Source organism: Vicugna pacos, chromosome 26 (assembly GCF_048564905.1).
Source record: "Vicugna pacos chromosome 26, VicPac4, whole genome shotgun sequence".
Classification (NCBI taxonomy): Eukaryota; Metazoa; Chordata; class Mammalia; order Artiodactyla; family Camelidae; genus Vicugna; species Vicugna pacos.
Window position 1 is genome coordinate 2,416,860 of NC_133012.1, and position 20,995 is coordinate 2,437,854.

The window sequence follows — 20,995 nt, forward strand, 5'->3', positions numbered from 1 at the left end:
GTTCTTTGTCTATTTTGGATATCAGCCCCTTATTGGAAAAGAGGATTTACAGTTATTTTCTCCCATTCAGTAAGTTGTCTTCTCATTTTGTTCATAGTTCCCTTTGCTGTGCAAAAGCCTTTTGTTTTGATTTAGTTCCACTTGTTGCTTTTTGCTTTTGGGGTCAGATTAAAAAAAACCACTACCAGGACCTATGTCAAGGCGCTTATGACCACCTGTGTTTTCCTCTAGGAGTTTTATAGTTTCAGGTCTTACATTCAAGTCTTTAATCCATTTTGAGTTAATTTCTGTGTATGGTGTTACATAGCAGTCCAATTTAATTCTTTTGCATGAGGCTGCCCAATTTTCCCAAGGTCATCTATTGAAGACACTGTCTTTTCTCCATTGTACATGGTTGGTTCCATTGTTGTAAATCAGTTGACCATATATGCGTGGGTTTATCTCTGGGCTCTCTATAATAGAGAGATGACAATATATATGTGTCTGTTTCATGTCAATGCCATACTGTTTCAGCTTTGTAATATAATTTGAAATCAGGGAATGTGATGCCTTCGGCTCCATTCTTCTTTTTCAAGACTTCTTTGCCTATCTGGGGTCTTTCATGGTTCTGTACAAAGTTTTGGATTGTTTATTCTATATCTGTGAAAAATAGCACTGGAATTTTGATAGAAGTTGTATTCAATCTGTAGTTTGCTTTGGGGAGTGTGGACATTTTAACAATATTAGTTCTTCCAATCCATGAACACAGTATATCTTTCCATTTATTTGTGTCTTCTTCAGTTTCTTTCATTAATGTCTTATAGTTTTTAATGCACAGGTGTGTTCCCTCTTGGCTAAATTTATTCCTAGGTATTTTATTCTTTTTGATGCAGTTGTAAATGGGATTGTTTTCTTAATTTTTCTGACAGTTTGTTTTTAGTGTATAAAATGCAACAGATTTCTGTATATTGATTTTGTATCCTGCAACTTTACTGAATCCATTTATTATTTAACAGTTTTTTGGTGGAATATCCAGGGTTTTATAGATACCATATCATGTCATCTGCAAATAATGACAGTTTTACTTCTTTCTTTCCAATTTGGGTGCTTTTTATTTCTTTTTCTTGCCTAATTGCTTTGGCTACAACTTCCAATACTATGCTGTAGACATCCTTGTCTTGTTTCTGGTCTTAGAAACAAAAACTTTCAGCTTTTCATTATTGAATATGAAGTTAGCTGTGGGTTTGTCATATAAGGCCTTTATTATGAGGTACATTTCCTCTGTATCCACTTTATTGAGAGTTTTTACCTTAAAGGGGTGTTGAATTTTGTCAACTGCTTTTTCTGCATCTGTTGAGATTATATGACTTTTCTTCATCTTGTTAATGTAGTGTATCACACTGACACTGATTAGCAGACACGAAACTATCCTTGCACCCCTGGAATAAATCTCATCTGATCCCAGGATACGATCCTTTTAATGTATTGTTGAATTTGATTTATTAATATTTTGTTGAGGATTTCTGCATGTACTTTCACCAGGGATATTGGCCTGTAGTTTTCTTCTTTTGTGGCATCCTTGTCTGGTTTTGGTATCAGGGTAATGCTGGCCTCATAAGATGTGCCTGGAAGAGTTCCGAACTCACGCTTCTATTTTTCGGAAGAGTTTGAGGATTAATTTTTCTTAGAATGTTTGGTAGAATTCACCAATGAATCCTTCTGGTCCTAGACTTTTGTTTGTTGGGGGCGTTTTGATTACTGGTTCCATCTCTTTGTTAATCATTCTGTTCAGATTTTCTATTTCATCATGATTCAGTTTTGGTAAGTTGTATGTTTCTAGGAATTTATCCTTTTCTTTTGTTGGCATATAATTGTTCATGCTATTCCCTTATGATCCTTTGTATTTCCCATGTAATGTATTTCCCATTCCCAGTTGTAATGTCTCCTCTTTCATTTCTGGTTTTATTTACCTGAGTCCTCTTTTCTTCCTGGTGAGTCTAGCTACTGATTTGTCTATTTTGTTTTTCTTTTCCATAAACCAGCTCTTAGGGTGGTCGATTTTTTTCTATTGTCTTTTTAGTCTCAATTTCACGTATTTCCAATCTGATCTCTGTTATTGCCTTCCTTCTAATAACCTTTGGCTTCATTCTTCTTTTTCCAGTTCCTTGAGGTATAAAGTTAGGCAGTTTGAGACTTTTCTTGTTTCTGGAGATGGCCATTTATCACTATGAACTTCCCCCTTTGAACTGCCTTTGCTGAGTCCCATAAATTTTAGTCTATTACATCTCCATTCTTGTCTCAAGGTATTTTTTTGATTTCTCTTTTGATTTCTTTTTTGGCCCATTACTTATTCCAGTAGTGTGTCACTGAATCTCCACATATTTGTGATTTTCCAATTTTCTTGATGTTATTAATTTCTCGTTCCAGTCTGTTGTGGTTGGAAAAGACCCTTGATACGATTTCAGTCCTCTTACATTTATTCAGACATGTTTTGTGGGGCTTGTCCTAAATTTGTATTTATTGTCCTTACCTTTTTCAAACGAGGTTTGACACCCCAGCTGGACAGAGGATGTTAATTGCCGTAGATCTGTAAACACTGGACTTGGAGGTGGTTCTGGTAGAGGGCTAGTCGTGGGGTCGGAAGCTGTGGGACCGACGGCTGGGGTAGGGAGTTGCTGGCAGTCCTGTGCACAGGAAAAGTAAGTCCTCTTCAGCCGACATCACCCCCAGGGTGCCGCCTGTGTGTTGTCGGCAGGGTCTCTGCACAGCCAGGCAGAGGGCATTTGGTGAGTCTTGGGCAGAGGTTTCGAAGGGCGCCTGGCCCTCTCCTCTCTGGACATCTGGGTGACCGCGGAGGCAGCACAGCACCTCCCCCCGCCGCCGCCCCAGAACTGCCGACAAGGCAGATACAGCTGAGGGGCACTGGGCTGACTACTCCAGAGGCGCAGTGAGGCAGGGCTGTTGGAAAGGCACCTCTGCTGAGACAACGTCTGTGTGTTGAAGAAACCACCACCCACCCCACAGCCAACAGGCACAGGCCCTGTGGGTTTTGGCAGCAACAGCAAAGTACCGAGTCCCACCAGGAGTCATAGATTTCAGTTCATACAAAGCCAATAAGAATATGGACCACACGAAGTGGCCAGCTGTCTGATGGGTGTCGGGACTGAAACGCACCCCTCCTTCCAAGGGCGTTTTCTTTGATCGGCAGTCCTCAGGAACAGTGTCAAATGTTTCCTGCAAAGCAAGGATTCCTCCAACCCTTCCCTCCTAACTCAAGGTGGACTTTAGGTCTAGCACCTCCAGATCCTGTTGGAGACCCGGCTTCCAAGGCCTTGGCACCCCCACCCGCCAGTGATGACCCAGAGCTGTCTCTGGGTCACTGTGCTGACAAGTCTCCCTCCACTGTCTGGGACTCCTCAGGAGGGCAGACAGATGGCGGGGGTGGAGGGGGACCGAGGCATAAGAGGACAGGTGCTGGACTCGCCCCAGGCCACAGCTCCCGACCGCCCACCCGGCAAGCCCCCTGGAGCTGGTCCTGGGATGGGACCATGAGGCCACTTTCTGGCCGGACCTCTGGGGTGAGTTCCGAGTGCTTCTGAGCCTTGGTTTTCTGCACCTGGAAGATGGAAGTCATGCAGTGTGCTGCCTGAGGGGGTGGGTGTTCTGTATATAATGTGCCTGGCGAGGCTCCTTCCTTCAAAACCGCTGACGCCCCTCAACTGCCTGGGGGTCGCCAACTCCAAATTACTGAGCACAACATTTCAGGGAGAGATTCATCATTGCATTTTACACTGCTAGTAACCATCTTTGGACAGATTGAAACTGTTTGCAGAATGACAGACATGAAGGACAGACAACACCATGCATGGTGGGTTTATGATTTCTACCGTGTGACCCACCATGGCCCTGATTACACCCGAGAGGCACTGGGTGCGCTGGGACGCACAGCTGTGAACGTGGGACGGGTATCAACTAACGGCAGCTGGACGTGATGCCTGCTACGTGCCTAATGTGTCCTAACTCCGTGGTCAGTCGCCTGATGTAACTGTGATTGCATGCGTGACCCTGAACGAGGAAACGGGCGGAGACGCTGCGTGTCGGGTTTAAGATTTAGAGGCGGTGAGTAAAAGAACTGGGATCTGAACCCAGGCGCCTCCTGGGGAAGCGAATACTAATTTCCACGCTGAACTGCAGCTGCAAATGTGACACAGTCCACAGAAGGGACCTGGAGGAAAGTAGCCCCCCAGATACCAACCGACGGCCAGCCTCCTCACACCACCCACCCGCTGTTCCCAGGGGGGTGCCAGCAACTGACGAGACCCCAGGTTCTACCAGAAGCCCAGCTCCAGTGGGCGATTTACATACAGTAAGAGCAGGGCAGGATGCAGGGTTGGAAAGGACCTCAGACAAGCCCAAGACTCATGCCCCCCGGCAGCATCCTTCCTCCTTTAAAAGATGTCGTGTGACTGGGTCCTTCAAGCCGCAGGCTCGTGGCTGTGGTCCTTTGCTGTCCAAGGTTAAATGCCGAGCCCCGATTACAGGGCTCCAGTGGGCGTCACCAGCCTTTGTTTTATAAATGTCCTGGGCAGGGAACGGGGACAGGTCCCGCTGTGTACTGAGAGTTCGTGCCCCAGAAGATTCTCAGGTGGAAGACTTAATGAGGTGGAGTTTGGACGTGGGGCCTCTGGGAGGTTAGATCATGAGGGTGGAGAACCAGGATGGGGTAAGTGTCCTGTTCTCAGCCACGCAAGGACACGGCGAGGAGGGGTCCTTGCCGGACACCTGATCAATCGGTGCCTTGACCTTGGACTTGGCCTCCAGGACCTAGAGAAATCAGCGTCTGTTGAGGAAGCCACCCCGTCCGCGGTATTTGCTGCAGCCCAAGCTAAGACAGACCCCCTCTTGCGTGAGCTTTATGAGGGTTCCTGCCTCTTGAAAACACTGGTTACCTGACTAAGCTTTAAAAAGATGGCTACAGTTTGATATTACTCTGCTTTCTCTCTTTGGCTATTTTTTAAATATTTATTTTGTTTGTTTGTTTGATGGAGGAGGTAATCAGGTTTATTTATTTAGTTACTTTGACAGAGGCACTGCAGATTGAACCAAGGACCTCGTGCATATTAAGCATGTGCTCTAACCCTTTCTCCCCCAGCAACTTTTCAAACTCTGTTCTTAACCACCGCCTCAGGCTTCTGTGCTGTGCAGTTTAAACCCACACAAGTGGCCCGTGAGCCCCAGAGAGCACAGCCTGGGCCCACCACCTGGGGGACACTGAGACCCAACTCCACGGTCAGACATCCTGCCGCTGGCCTTGATGGACTGCATCCTCCTGACTGCGACAAACATGGGCAGGAGTGGGAAGGTCAGACCCACTGGGGCGACTGGCCAGACGCCTGCCTGGGATCTCCACCACCACCACGTGTGTGGACACAGGAAGCAGAGCCGAGAGGGGTTCTGGAAACATCCCTCAGCTTCAGATCAGAAAGGAAGATGGCACTAAACACCAGGCCCACAGGCACCTCTGGTGATGGCAGGAGGCAGTTAAGTGGCCACATGGGTGAGGGCTGCTCCTGGCACCGAGTGAGTGGAGACCAGGGGTGCTGCTCAGTAGCCCCTGGTGCACGGAACAGCCCCCAACACAGAATGATCCAACCCCAAACCTCGCAGCGCCAAGGCCAAGGAACCCTGGTCTCTGCGCAGAAAGCTGTTATTCAAAAAACTAAAGACGTGGTGCTCTCACTCCAAGAAGAGATCGTACCCACAGATCGTATTTTATTAGCTGCCACCTTCCATCCATGTCCTGGGTTTTCATTAAATTTTATGAGCTACCAGTACAAATCAATACGATGCACTTTTTTTTTAACACACCAGCAGCCTGAGTGTCCTGGAAGTTTTATACAGTGAGTTGACTGTGGGCAAACAGAAGGCAAGGGACCAGAGACACGACCAGCTCATGCATCTGCCGCTGGCTAATAAAGAAATAATGCTCGCATGAATACCGAAGCCACTCAATGTTAACTGCGTTTATTTTTTTAAATCGTTGGAAACTGTAATAAAATGCAAGGAAAAGAAACATCTTGGTGACTGAATAGACCAGCTTCATTTAAAAAATCATTGAGTTACTCCGCCCCGCACTGGGGGTGGGTGAACACACGGCAGGACCTTCCCTCCCACTGGACGCTGGCAAGTGGAGTGATCTTTTACAAAACGTTTTTCTGCATTTTTTTCTCGTGGAAGCCGGAGGCCAGGAAGAGCACCCTGCTTTGAAAAGAGATCGTTTGGTTCACAGTCAACTTTGGTTTATTTCAACAGGTAAGAAAGTGGTCCCCAGTTCTCCTGAGGAGAAAGTGTGTTTTCTGAGTTTTGAACAAATCGGTTTCCTTTCCTGTTCAGGTAAAAGGTATATTTCTTTCCCTCCGGGGTTCAGTTGCTCCTCCTCAGAAATACTCTTTAGATAAAGTGTCTCTGGGTCTCGTCCCTTGGTGGCCCCAAGCCTTCCATGTGACACGTGACAGGCGGTCTGTCCGCAGGGTCAGCAGGTGGCATGTCCTTGGACGTGGGCATCAGTCTGATGCTCTGAACTGCAAGTTCTCATAATGCAGCTGAAAGTAACCTCTTAAAAAAAATATAAAAAGGGAGCTAACTTGGGCTCTCTTAGTAAGGCTTGCAAGCTGGTAATTAAATAAGCAGAATATGACTCATAATCAAAAAAAAAGTGCACTTTTAAATAAAATTAACACAGAGAGACAGTTAAAACTACAACCCAAAAGATGAGCAGATTATTTGGGGTTAGTCTTGGGGACGGGGGGATGGTAACAGCAGTCACGGGCCATTTGGCTTTGCCGAGTCCACGCCCGGGACCCCGACGCGGGCATCTCTGAATTCCACGCAGTCCCCGCGCCCGTCTCTGGGTGTGTCAGCATCCCAGACGGAGGACGCCCGCCCCCGATAATCACTCAAATGCGGAGGAACGAGCTCGCTCCGGCTCCTGCTGCACAAGCCAAACCGGCGGAGAGAAACGGGGGGCCCTCTCCCCACCCTGTCGGTTTGACTCATCTCTCAAGGTCTTTTCTTGCCCTTTAGGGAAATCCTTTCCTCGTCGCAGCCACTCCTTCAGTGGTTGCAAAAGGCAAAAAGCAGCGCCGCCCCACGGCTCGCCCTGGGGGCTCATGTTTTCTTGCTGCTTGTCCTCTGCTTCTGTCTGCGGAGGTGGGCTTCGATCTCCTGCCGGAAGACCAGCATCCCCAGCTGCCCGTGGGACGCCTCGTTCATGGCCTTGGACTGCATGCACATCCTGTACTGCTCGGGGGTCAGCTCGTGCACGCAGCGCTTCTCGTGCCAGAGGTGGAAGAGCCCGCGCACGGGCGCGCGCACCACCAGGAGGCTGCTGTGCAGGTACTTGCGGTACAGGTGCACGTCCTCGCCGCCCCAGCCCCTGATGTCCAGGTCGAAGCCCCCTGCAGGCGGAGAACACGCTGCTGACCTGCACCAGCACAGGTCTCTGCGCGGAGCAGGGCACCCAGGGGAGAGATCTCACTGCACCCCCTCCACCGATGAGGGTCTATCCGGACCAGAGAACCCGGAAACCCCAGACCGCAGCTCCCGGTCTGCTCCCTCCCGCCCTCGTCCTGTACATGCCCCAGTTCTGGTCCCGCCAGAGGCACGAGAGAAGGTGTCCCCGTGGGGAGGGGTGTGGGAGCGCCCAGGGGACAAGACCCCCTGTCCTCATCCTGACCAAGCCCCCCACTGGCTGTGACGTCTCTGCTCTGAGACAGTCGGCCCCTCACCTGCAACCAGAGGGCCTTTCCTCTGTGTGTTGAGAGCTGTGTGTGCACACTGTGTATGCATCTGTGGGCACGTGCGTGTGTGCAGATGTGAGAGTGCATCTTTGTGTGCGTGTGTGCAGACATGTGAGTGCCATCTGTGTGCACGTGGCTGCAGATGTGCAAGTGCATCTGCGTACACGTGTGTGCATCTGTGTACGTGTGCATGCTGATGTGTGCATGTGTGTGCATGCGGAAGTGTGAGTGCATCTGCATAAGTGTCTGTACACACGAGTGCATCTGTGTGCACGTGAGAGTGCAGACATGCAGGTGCATCTGTGTGAACATGCGTGTGCAGGCGTGTATGGTGACAGTGACCACACCCTCTGGACCTGAAGTGACGTCTGGAACGTTCAGAGGCTCAGAAGAGAGGAACAAGGATCTTTCTGGGATGTGATTTTCCCGCATCCCCCTGTGCTGCCCTCACGTTTTGGCAGCGCCTGTCACCATGGAGGACGTTCTGCACGAGAAGCCGGGAGGCAGACCTGGCTGGAGGGGGGCCCTGGAGGATGTGCTTTGAAGCCGCCCTTATGGGGCAAACTCCTCTTCCCCCAGACTCTGTCCTCTGGGACACTGAGAGGTGCTGGAGGAAACAGCAGGGTCCCCACCATCGGGAGCCCCCTTGGTCCGGTGACTACGTCTGGGGCAGAGAGCAGCCTCCCGGAGGGACCGGCACCGTCTCTGGCCCTGGCTCCCCCAGGGGCTCACGGTCTCACCTATGTTGATGAAGTCCGACCGGTACTGGCACGTCATCCCAAACCCAAAGTCTCTCCAGAATCCGGTTTCCTTCTTGATGACCTGTGGGGAGATCACGGCCACTTGGGGGAGGAGGGCGGGGTGGACACAGATGGAGGGTCACAACCATGAGGGTCCCTGTACACAGCCACTGCCCTGGGTGGGGACACGGATGACAGGATACAGCAAACCCCCCGGTCCCCAGTGGGCCTGTGATTCTGGGCTCCTCCAGCTGGAGTGTTCCTAGGGCACGGGCTCACGGACACACACACACACACACACACCACACACGCACTCAGAAACCAGCCAGGACAGCAGGTTTGGGGCAGCACCATGGAGAAGCCACCTACATGTCTGGTCCGACACCAGCGCTGGCGACAAAGGTGGCCTCAGCCCCTGACAGGCCCAGGTCAGGAGCCAGCCCAGGGCTCGGGAAGTTTAGAGAAAGAGGCAGAACAACCCAGGATTCAGCTGCCCGGGCACAGGGCATGAACAGGGCTGCCCAGGGGACGAGAAAAAACCCCAAGACTGTCATATGTTCCTGGCTCTGCTCACAGGAGCCCAGGATACGGGCGCCGAGAGGCCAGGCCCTGAGGACACCCTCTGTCCCTTCATCCACAGACTTTTAAAACCAAACTGCCCCTGAGAACCCGTGCGGCCTGCCAGGCTGGGGACCTGCGGGGATGCGGTAGGTGGAGGGCATCCGAGCAAGGACCTGGCCCCGCTCCACGCCACACTGTGCGAGTTCCTTTCCAACGTATTTACGGAAACAGCAAGACTTAACAAAATGTTTTTGTTGTTTTCATGTTTTTGGCTGAGGGCATCCCGGCAACGGTTTTGCAACCTTAATAGTTGTTTTTCCTGATTGGCTCTGGTAGTTGGGGTCGGTGCCTGCAGGTGAGGAGGGCCCTGCTGTCCTGGCTGGGACCCCGGCCTGGTGGCCGCTAACCAGGAACAGGGCCTGGGGGGCGGGGGCGGGGGCAGCAGCGTCCCGTCCCTGCGGGACCACTGGCTGGCGTGTCGGCCTCAGGCAGGCCCCTCAGGTTCTCTGTTTCCTTTCCTTTAATGGGGAGGTAAAGACAAACCTGCCCCCAGGTCTCTCCCAGTCCCAGCATCCAAACACCCCTCCCCTCGCTGCCCCTCCCCCTTCCCGAAGTCTCACTGTCTGCACCGCGGGCGGGTCACACTTGACAACCCGCCTGCAGAAGGGGTGAGGAACTTGACATTTCTTCTCTGGGACCCATGAAACCACGTGATTCACCACAACCTTCGCAGAGGTGTGGCTTCCACGACCGTCAGCGCACATCAGGACTGAGGGGGCAGAAGGACCGGGGAAGGTTCCATCCTCGGCCCCAGCCCAGCCCGATTTCAGAACCAGCATCGCCCCAGCGACCATTTCATCAGAATCGGCAGCAGAGATGCCGCAGGGCAGGAAAGTCTGACAACTCTCCACTGAGTCATTTTTAAACATAACAGTTCCACCCCTGTCACAGCAGGTACAGTGTCCGCTGCAGTGAATGGTTCGCTCTCCTTCCAGGTGGCCGGGACACAGCAAAGTCCTGAATGAAAATGTAGGCAAAGGGAAGGGCCGGCATCCGAACTTCAGATGCTTGGTGGAGTCTACCTGGAATTTTAAGAGACAAAGCTCCAAACCGGAAAAGCAGTGAGCTGGCGCTCAGGGAGAAGACGAGGGATCACAAGAGGTCCCCACCCGGGACCCGGCTGCGTGGACGCAGTGCCCGTGAGACACAGACTGATCTGTGAGCAGGAAGCGAGCTACAGGGACATTTACTAATGTCTGCTTTAGAGCTGGACGAAAAGCCAGCATTTGAAGAGCAGCATTCAGGCCTTGGTGGAAACCAATCTGGTGATGCCCACAGTCAGTCAGGCCAGGACGGGGGTGCACGGACCCAGGCCATGCCCCACAAGGAAACCACAGGCCTGCAGAGGCCTGACGGGACCTGCCCCTGCCTGCCCCGTCCATCTCGTGTCCCCTTTGAACACGTGAGGCTCACAGGTCTCGAAGGCTGGACACTCACAGTCTGCCCGGCCAGGGTCACCCGATCCCGTTCGCCACTGGCTCTGCTCCAGTGCCCCTCACCCAGACGGTCAGCCAGATCCCCCAGCCAGCATCAGCCCCCAGCCCGTGTCACCGTCAGCTGGTTTATCTCCTCTGTAACACGGTGGCTCTCCGAACAATCCTGTCGACGGGTGGTTTCTCTGCCGGCCTCACCCACCACCACCACCAGCGAACGCAAGCTCGGGCCTTGGTCTCGTTTACGGCTGTGTCCACAGCATGTGGTTCCCCGTCCAGCACAGAGCGGGGCACTCAGTCCATCCTTCTCCAGAGCACGCAGGGCAGAGATGGCTCCCGGCCGGGGGACACAGACAGGACTCAGTAGGGACTTCTCGTCAGCGAGTGGCTCAGCAAAGGCTGAGGTCCCACTGAGAAAACTCTCAGAACCGTGGGGCTCTGGGCCATGGACAGAAACAGCCTCACCTTTCAGGGTCTAGGCAGAGGGCTCAACTTCTCAACACCTCTGCGTCTAGAAGGAGCACCCCCGTCCAGCTCCAGCACTGATCAGACACACACCAGTGACCTCCACCCCAGCAGGGGAGGAAGGAACCCCATACCTACCAGAGAAACATCTCCTTTACCCTGGAGTTCACCCGTCTGTTTCCCAGCACCCTCCTCCTCGAACGTGCGTCTCAAGGCTGGCCCCTGCCCGACCCCCCACGGCACCCTCTCCGCACCCCGGGTCCCAGTGGAGCCCCGTCCGGCAGGAACGCCCCACAGCAGGACAGTGGTCAGGTCTGCTCTCCTGCAGGAAGGCCTCAGACACGCTCTGGGTGGGAGTCACGTGCCAGGAGTGATCATTTTCTACCAGGACCAAAACGCAAAGCGCAAATCGGCATCTCTCCCCAAAAATGTGGGAAGGCGGCCTCAGTCCGCGCCTGACTTGGCAACTGCCTGGGAAGCAATCTGGGCCATAAAATGAAATGAGTAACAAATTCTCAGGCAGAGTATTTCTTTTAAATCAGAGGGAGGCTGTGTTTGACCTGCTGCATCTCATCAGAAACTCAGAGGCACGCAGCCGTGCGGTCCACGGGCCCCGCGTTTGCAGGGCCTCACGCCTGGGGTGATGCTCTGCTGCTGCTGTCTTGAAATTCTTAACACTTTCTTAGCGAGAGCCCTGTGACTTCACTGTGCACTGAGCCGTGCCCATAAGGAGCCCATGGCAGACGCCCCGGGCTTCAGGGACCCCAGCAGGCCCCGAGGCTCAGCGCCCACAGGCACAGGATCCGGGGCTGTTCGTGCTGTTGAGGCAGAGTGACTTGCCCACAGTCACTCAGCCAGGCGTGGCCGAGCCCAGGCCAACCACACGGCGGCCGTGATGGTTTCCACTTCTTGAGAAATAAGGTACTTCTCAAGCCACAGCTTTCGAAGGATTGCCTTGAGAACCGACTCAAATGCCACTTCCTCCAAGACTGATACTAACCTACCCCTTCCTACAGGTTTCCTTTTATCGGCATCCACGTTAAAGAATGAAGTGTCTTCTGAAGGGCATCAGGCAGGACAAGGCTCCATCCAGGTCCTCCGTCCAGGCCCCCCGTCCTGGAAGCCTGTAACCTGGAGCCAGACCCTCTGCCCTCAGGGAAGCATGCGGAGGCTGCAGAACACGCCCAGCCCCGCGGCAGCTGCAGCCGTAGCCCTGTCCCCAACACCTGCGTTTCCGGCCCCGCCACTCAGCGCGGTGGACGTCCGAACAAGTGACACCCACCTCCACGACTTACGTGGTGGGCAGGACAGTGTGGCTGAAAGAGGACAGGCCTGGGCATTCGCAATGGTGAGGGGATGCCCTGAGCGCGACGGAAGGCGGCTCAGGAGCCTCTGGGCGGGAGGGGCCGGCCTGGGTGTCTCTCGAGCGGGTGCACGTCCAGGTGCTGGGGTTTGCGAACTTCCCTGTGTGATCAGTTTGAGAGTCAGACGCTGGACGGCAGTTAATCCCAAAAGGAACCAGGGCTTCAGTGCTGTGCTGGTGCGGCTGGGCTCTCTTCCCAGCTGCGTGTCCAGTGACATCATGAGCAGGCCTGACACAGGTCCCAGGGGAGGGCTGGACACCACGGACAAGGGCCACCGCTAGGAACCGGATCCTTCCCCTTCAGAGACGGGGCTGTCACACACGTCCGCGCACAGCACTCACTCTATCCATAAAGGATTTCTCTTTAATGGAATTAATCTGTGCTTTGGAAACCTATCTCAGGCCAAGGGTGCAGGAGAGACTAGAGTTCAAGGGAGAGGTGGATTCTAAAGACAGACTCCTGCTGCGGCTCAGCAGGAGCTGACGAGGCCGGAACCCGGACCGGGAACGTCCAAAGTCAGCACTGATTTAAGACAGGGTTATTCCCTTCTCAGAAGGCCCTTTTCAAATGAAGCATCAGCAAGGGTCACCTCAGGTTGAAAACGCCACAGATTAAATCCCACGATTTCACTCACTACTCATCACAAAGGTCCGTGTGCAAAAGCAAAGAAAGAAGTAACCTGAATACAAAACAAAACCGAAAGCCCCACAAATTTGGTTTCTTGCTTCTGTCCGCAGGCAGACGCCGCCTAACGTGGCAACAGGCAGAAGCAATACTGGGGCCCTGATGGGGGTCAGGTTTGCAGAGCTGCTGGCAGAGCACACGGAAACCACTTGTTAGCTGCCCCCTGGACCTGGGGGAAGGCTTGATACCGAGGTGCTCCAGGGAAGGCTCGCAAGAATTTAGCAGTGGGTATGCGTTGTACCTTTCGAGAGGGGGCCAGAACGAAGCCTTGGCGGGAAGTCGCCCCTAAATCACCACCTTCCATCAGTCCCTGTGTTCCCCCTTCTCCAACGTATTAACTTCTGTGGCTTGCCGATCTCCTCTGCACATTGCCTTTCTGTTTCAGGTCTCATTTAGATCCTAAGCAAGTCTGTTTCCACTGCACTCAGTACGGGCATCCTGGTTGTGGCCTGAGCTCTAGCCGGCTGTGTGCCCCTGGGTGAGTCCATGAGAAGGAAGCGGGTGAGTGAAATGACCTGGGGAATCACTTCTACGTGCAGGACACTGTTTCAGGTCTCTGACTCCCCCACGCACCCCGAGACCAGCGCTCTGCAGGCAGCAAGTGCTCAAGAAACGGCTTGTCCAGGAGCGAGCATAATCAACACTTCTCTGTTCTGGGCAGAGACCCCTTGGTGTCAGAGACAACTGCTGTGTTTCTCTGGGACAAGTCGCCATGAATCCCAACCCCAAAAGTATCATTCCTCTGTGCTCCACGGGAGGTCTCAGGTGTATCTGGCGGCAAATGTTAAAGGTTGCGGGTAATTCAGAGGCTTCAGCTGTGGACACAGCAATCTGTGTTCTGTTTCCGACCAGACTGCTAATTCTGATGATCTGAGAAAGCAGCTGAACCACGCCAGACCTCACTGAGTTCATGTATGAAGCACACACACACACACACAGTACGTGCACATACACAACCCACCTGCGCTATCAGAACCTCACTGGGGGCAGGGAGAACGGTATTACTGCTGAGCTGTGGGACTCGGGCCCCAGGGGGGACCAGGCTTGGACACAGTGAGGAATGAACCTTGTCCAGCCTAGAGGAGCCCAGGCTGAAACTTACTGGAAAAGATTTCATCAGCTGCCGGAGGTTAACGTGGTAGGGGCAGTTACAGGGTGGGGCTGGAGGGAACAGGTTTTGCTACTTCTGGAAGCTTCCACACAGACTCAGCCCTCCACGAGGATTCCATAGAGTGCATTTTCAATGAAAACCAGTTCACTTTCCCAGCGCAGGGGAGCTAGGGACACTCATCCCATCAGCTCCTCGGGCCCACACAGCGGGCCTCTTCCTGCACCCTGGGCGGCGCCTGGTGGGGAGAAACACGGCTTTGCCTCCCCAGGAGCAGAGCCACCAGGGCAGTGCGCAGGGACTCAGCGTGAGCCAAGCAGCCAGAGACACCGTGCCACTCTCTCTGGTGTAAGATCACAGCCCATCTGGGTGGTGACCACAATCATGGAACATTCTGCCTCGGAAAGGTGTGCCTTCCTGTGGCGCAGGCCCCCCTTCGGGCTTTATCCGCACCCCCAACCCCATTGCCTGCACTGCTTCTCCCCTGAAGGGGACAACTGCCGCCTCCACCAGCAAAGACGTCTCCACTCACAGGGGTGCTCGGTGCCTGTGTGGCGGTCCACCGCCCATCACCACCCACGCGCCCAGGGTCTCCGCAGAGAAGTCCGCCCATGTGCCTTCGAGAGCCACCTTGCTGGTGACAGGTACGAGGCAAACGTCCCCCAGAGGCACTGTGACATGCGGGCAAAGTGACGGGGGAGCAGGGAGGCCTCTTTCTGAGCCCCGCCTCCCATCTGCCAAGTGCAGGGCTTTGCGATAATAAAGGGAAAGGGCGCTGCAGCCATAAGGCAATAATGCCAGGTTCCAAAGCCAGAGAATAAAACTGCGAATGTGTGGAGCTGCCTTTCTGTAAGGTGCCGGTCCTGCATAGTTCCCACGCTTAAATACTGCAAGCGCTTTTAATCGATGAGGCGCCGGGAGCCAAGGCCAGGGCATCTGCCACACTTCCGAGCTACTCTGGGCAGCACCCCGCAGAGTCCCACTCCCCTCCACGCGAGCCCAGGCGCCCCCCTGACAGCAGGTGGGAAGCAGCGCCCCCAGCCCCAGACGCCGGCGGGCCGTCACTCACCAGCTGCTGCTCTAAGGGAGGGACTGCGTCGTGGTGGCCGTATATTATCTCCGGGTTGTACTGACTGAAAAGGACTGGGTAGAATACCTTCTTCCCTGCAAGCCAGAAAACAGACATTTGCTGAAAGCGACAGATAAAACTATTATGCTTCAACGCAAAAATTAAAAAAGAAAAGAAAAATAAAGCTGTTAGGTTTGTTCAGTATATCCACCCCTTGGGAACACCCCGGGGGTCTGCATCCACTTTGCCTTTTCCCTTCACCAGCCTCTGACACAGATCTTAAGACGTGCTGCGGCAGGTAGACCAGATGGACCGACGCTCAGGTTCCTGGCTCCTGGCACAGGAGTGATGTTCTGGGTGCCGACGGGCTCTGGGACCGGGCACAGCCAGCGGCAGTGGGTGTGAAGGAGAGTCTTGCATCCCGCCCGCCCTGCCAGCTGTTAACCCTCTAACTGCTGGCTCATGGGGCAGTCCGCAGGGACGCCAGAGGGGCGAGGATGATGCAGGCAGCAGGAACAGACTGAGGGAGCCGCTCTCTACCATTTATACCCCAGAGTTTCGATATTTTACCAACCGACACAGCGGTTCCGGTGGCTCTCGGCTGAATGTCAGCCTTGCTGCTGAGTCACACTCTCTGAAAACCACGTTCCCATCGCGGGTTCTCTCCGCTCAGAGCCCCCCCTGCCCTGGTCACTGCCCACAGCCACGCCTTCCGCTGTGGTTTCCTGAGGCTTTTCCAGACCTCCGTCTTCCCACCATACCAGCTTCCGGGTCGCTCCCTAAAGCTGACGTCCCCGCTGGAAACGGAAAAGGGGTTGTAAACATGAACTTGGGACGGGCCCACAGCGCAATCCCAAAGGAAGAGTCGACCCAGATGGTTCTCCTGGTCTCTGGCACTGGGGAAGATGAGGATGATTCGGGAGCAGGTGGTCAGCGCGGTGCAGAAAAGGACGTTGGGGGAAGGGGGAGCTGCCCACCGGGGAGGCGCCCACCTGGCTGCGCGTTCAGCCGGCACGTGTTGAGGAACTCGGAGGTGAAGTAGATGTCCACGTCGCAGAAGAACAGCAGCACGTTGCTCCCCTTCCAGAAGCGGGCGCCCACGTCCAGTCCCTTCCCTCGAGAGAACTCTCCGTTCAGCTGGATGAAGGTGAAGTTCCTGAAGTTGGCGGCTCTGCAAGAGGAGACCAGACACCATGTACCCACGCCTGCATCCCTGGAAGACACCGACCATGGCCCCCGATGTCTCCCCATGTTTCTTCTGGAACCTGGGGGTTCTGAGACCAGCAGTCACAGGCCGGCCCCAACTCGCCGCAGACTCCCTGGGGTTGAGGACACCAGGAAAACCTAGTCTGGTTCCAGCATCTATTTCCTGTTTCTCTGGCAATTTCCCCGTTTCAAATCGTGGCTAATGCACGTTTCTTGTGAGGCAGAAAACCTGAACTCCGCAGACCAGGTCAGCAGGACCCAGGAAGATCTCCAAGCCCCCGGGCACGCAAGGAGACCGAGGAGTAAAACCACACTGCCATGCTCCCCCTGAGCAGCTTGTTATCAGGATTCAAGTCTGGGAGCCCGGAAGGACCATCCTGGTGGACAGCCACCCCCAGAATCCCCCGACAGACCCACACCTGACTCCTCCCCACCCTCGGGTACAGCAGCCCAGCACGGTGAGGAGAACGCGGACTTGGACCCAGAGGATTAGGGCGTCTCAGACCCGGCTCTCCCAAGGGTTCACTCTGAGACCCAGGCAATCCCTAGGTGAGCATTGGCTACTGCTGGGACCGGCACAGGCCAGTGGTCACGAAGGCCCAGCGTCTCTTCATTGGGCTGTTCTTTCCCCAGAGCAGCAGAACCTTCTGAAACGGGGCGTGTCTTGTGCAAAAGTTCCAGGAATTCATTCAGTGCCCTGTGGGACAGGGACTGTCCTCTCCCAGACAGAACCAGAGAACCACTCAAGTTCCATGCGAGCTCCTGTTGCCACCTGTGCGGGGACTGACCCCTCCCCTCCTCCCCACCCCCGCTGAGCCCTCCCTCACCCGGCCTAGCCCATCCCCCAGCTTCTCTCTAATCCTGATGCCTCAAAACAAGCACTAAACTCCATCTCCACTGTTTAAACTCTGAACACAAATACAGAGTCATAAACCTTTCAAACGCCGAGCCGCACTTTTATCTGATGCTTTAATCAGTGGAATGAGTTCTGCTCCCCCTTGACCTGTCCACCTTTTCTCAGACCTGTTTTTTTCATTCTGGGAATTGGGCCCAATCTTGTCTGAGTCCCATGCCAAGCGTGTTTTTCAGATCAAGGCAGGAGGCCCGGTGCCTGGAGGAGGGCTGGACTGAGAGTCAGAAACCCGGGAGCCACACCGGCTGGGTGTCAACAGGTGAATGACTAACCCAGCCCTGCCTCTCACTGATCTGGGGCAGGTCACTCGCTTCCTTGTTGCAAAGCCTCTGGCTGCAGAGCCCAGGCCCTCCACAGCGAGAAGGTCTGTGGGTGGAGGTTCAGCTCAGCACTGCCCTCCGCGGGCAGGGACTTCCTTCTGTCAGGGTGGGCGGCCCCGGTTCATGCTTTCTGTGAATCGCCTGGAGGCTGAGCTCCAAGCCTCCACGGCCCTTGGCCTGGCCCCGCTTAGGGACAGCGCTGCCTCTTGTCCCCAGGGAAGAGGTGGGGCGAGGCTGCTTACACCCCAGAGGTTTCTAACCCCCTGGTTCTCTAAGTGCAGCTCAGCCTGCTTCTCCCTGCCCTACCTGGTCAGTTTTCAGGAAAGTTCTTTCCCAGGGAGATCCCCGGATTTCCACCTGTCCATCTAGGGAGCCTCCAGCCAGCCTCACAGGACGTCCCCATGACCCAGGGCCCCTCCTGCCCTCACATAGCAGGTCTCTTTCTCCGTCTGTCTCACAGTGACTATCCGGGGGGCCCGCCCAGACCGCAGGGTTAGGGTCAGCTAACTTCCAGAGCAGGGAGGGCTGGCCTGCCCAAGCCCCAGACCCTCGTCCAGGTGACGAGGCGCCTCCTCGCTGAGGTTTCCCGGGATCCACCACTGGGGAGTTCAGGCAGAACGCCGCTTCACAGCTGAGCAGCAGCAAGCAACTTCCACCCAGACAGGAGGCACGCGGTTCCCTAATACGCTGCGTGACCACAACGTGGGGTTTTTCCTGGAACAGCCTACGGTCCATTTGCGTTGACACAGCAAACATTTACACAAATAGCATATTCGCTATTCACTGTGTAGAATATCAAACATTGACACAGAGTCGTGTTGAACTCTTCAGGAAGCTTACAGGCAGCATCAGAAAGGGAGGTGACCGCGCTGAAGATACGACCAGCCTGCAGGAGAGTCAGCTGAGCGCTGCAGACGCAGAGAGGAGTAGGGGACACACTCCCCCCAATGCCGTGGTTGATCTAGTTTGTTCTGTCCCCAGATTCCCCAAACCCGGGTCCCAGCTCTGCTCTGCAGCAGAGGGGGGTGGGGTGAGGAGTCGGGGTGGGCTGGCCTGTCAGTCACTGTCCCTGGCAAAAGGGGTGGGGACCGCTCACTGTGCCCGATGCTTGAGTTGACCTCGATTTAGAAGAATTTTTTTTAAGTCTTAAGACATCAACCTCTGTGCTTCCATGTGCTGCCTGCGGAGAAAGAGAACTCAGGGAAACGGATGCTGGGGACCCTCCGTGTGGCCTGATGCCAATGGCATCCCACCTCCCCACGGGGATGAGACAACCCTGGCACCAGCCAACCTGAATGTACACTAAACTCCTCTCTGGCGTGTCCGCAGGCCGCACAGGAGGCCCAGGACACGGCACCCAGCTGTCCATGCACTGTCCCTCCTCACCCAGCGCTGTCTGGCCTCCCATCTGCCCTGACCAACACTGGCCAGCAGGGGACACCAGGGGTCTGGACAAGAACACACACAGCGGCAGGGTGGTGACTGGTCACAGCTGGCTCGGGAAGCACCATCAGAAGTCCTGGGCACTGGAGAGGCCCGGGGCCAACTCTGTCCTCCATCTGTGGTTCCCAGCGTGGCTGCCAGGTCCCTGCGCTCAGTCACACGTCCGTCTACATACGGAGAGCGGTGCCGTCTTCCCCCGACCGCTCGGCGCAGCACTTCCTCTAACCAACCAGTACCTGGAGGACCCCTCCTTCTCTTCTCTTGCTGGTGAGAGAGTTCTCTGATAATTAACCAGTGATCTGCTGAGAAAGGGGGCTGAGCTGGAAACACCAGGAAAGGAACCAGGACGACCTCACGCCCCTGCTCTCCAGAACACAGAGTAACAGGCTGCCGAACAGTGGGGCCTGGAGGGGGCGCCTCCGCCCATCTCAGACCCACTGGCCTCAGCTCGGATGCACGAGGGGGAAGGGAAGCCGGCTTCTGCAGGATAACGCAACCCCTCCCTCCACGTGCTCCACATCTTCCCTCAGAGGGACGCTCCCCTGGCCAGAGCGCCCTGTCCTGCAGTGCCTGAGCAGTGAGTTAAGAGGCTGAGCAAAAACAAGGACATGTGTCAACACAGAACACTGATTTGTCCAACAGGGTCTGGCAGGCATGGGTTTGGGAACGTGCACCCCATGGCCCCAAGGCTACAAGCCCAGAGGAGGCCCGTCGAGGTGCACAGGGAGGGGCCCTGTTCAGTCCTCCATCCACCCCCACCCCTCTCTAGGTGACCAGCCAGAAGATGCTCTCTTTGGGCTCCCAGGGGTTTAGTCCCCTTGTGCCCACTGCTTTCCTGTGCTCCATGCGCTTGACAACCTGGCCTGTCCTCTAAACCCCTGGGGTTGCCTCATTTCTATCTTCAAAGATCTTTGGGTGCTGGGCAGTAAGCAGTGTCCACGGGGACACAGTGCGTGGTCAGTAAACACTGAACAAATCAGGAGATGGGTCGATGGGAAGCACTCAGACCTGTCACTGTTGGAGGCGCTGCCCCAGGACGCCACCTCCTTCCCTCGGGAGGCCCCGGAGAAGCCCCCTACCACGGAAGTCTCCTGCCCACATCAGAAAGAGGCTCCTACCAACGCGTTCCCTAGATAGGCACAAATCCAAGCTCTTAAGAAAACGACAAATATGTAAATAACCAAAAAAAAAATGGAGAGAGCTGAGAAAAATAAGATGCAATTAGGTTTGAAGTATTTAATTTACCCATACAAAGAAATGCACCATTTCGCAGCATGTCTAAAGGAATGGGCATCTTCACGGTAGAATGTGGGCGTTACATTTTCTACTATGTAATTTCCTATTATGAATCGGAGTGTGCAGTTCCAAGAGGCCACATGATTGCTCGTAATTACTTCTTCTCTTTTCTTCTTGAATTGTGTTATTGACTGACAAAACTCTCGAGTTTCTCATTCTATTCCTTTCTGTTATATAATAAATCTGGTGCACGGGGCCTCCTCCAAGTTAGATAGAGTCCTGCTGACAGAGGTTAAAATGACCCGACGAAACTCCTGTTTCTACTGGAGATCTAATGTATCTAACTGACTTGCATTTCCCAGAATGGCTAGATCAAAGATGATAAAAGATATTGCTGCCTACTGCGATTTACTCTAATGCAGACTTCTTCCCACCATCGCAGGGAAATTCTCTTACTGCGACTCTTCCCACAATAGCCTTCCATTAAAAAAAAACTTTATAACTCACATATTCAATGTACAACAAAAATTTAAATCTGAAAGCCCTGAATATTGGCGCTGCTTAGGAGTTCTGTTTACTAAGGACATCTGAGTGCAGCAAAGAATTGTAAGCTAA

General features: G+C 54.2%; 1 protein-coding gene across 10 annotated transcripts in view; it reads right to left on the minus strand.

The window, feature by feature from the left end:
• Positions 1–5,987: 5,987 nt before the first annotated feature.
• CSGALNACT1 (chondroitin sulfate N-acetylgalactosaminyltransferase 1) overlaps positions 5,988–20,995 on the minus strand; it is a 257,501-nt gene continuing 242,493 nt past the window's right edge. For all 10 annotated transcript variants that reach the window (XM_072950189.1, XM_072950186.1, XM_072950190.1 and 7 more), the window contains 4 exons: positions 16,255–16,433; positions 15,263–15,357; positions 8,519–8,600; positions 5,988–7,436 (listed from right to left, as the gene is read on the minus strand). In XM_072950189.1, coding sequence (XP_072806290.1) covers positions 7,147–7,436; positions 8,519–8,600; positions 15,263–15,357; positions 16,255–16,433 — 646 coding nt within the window. In that variant the 3' untranslated portion in view covers positions 5,988–7,146. The remainder of the gene's footprint in view (positions 7,437–8,518; positions 8,601–15,262; positions 15,358–16,254; positions 16,434–20,995) is intronic.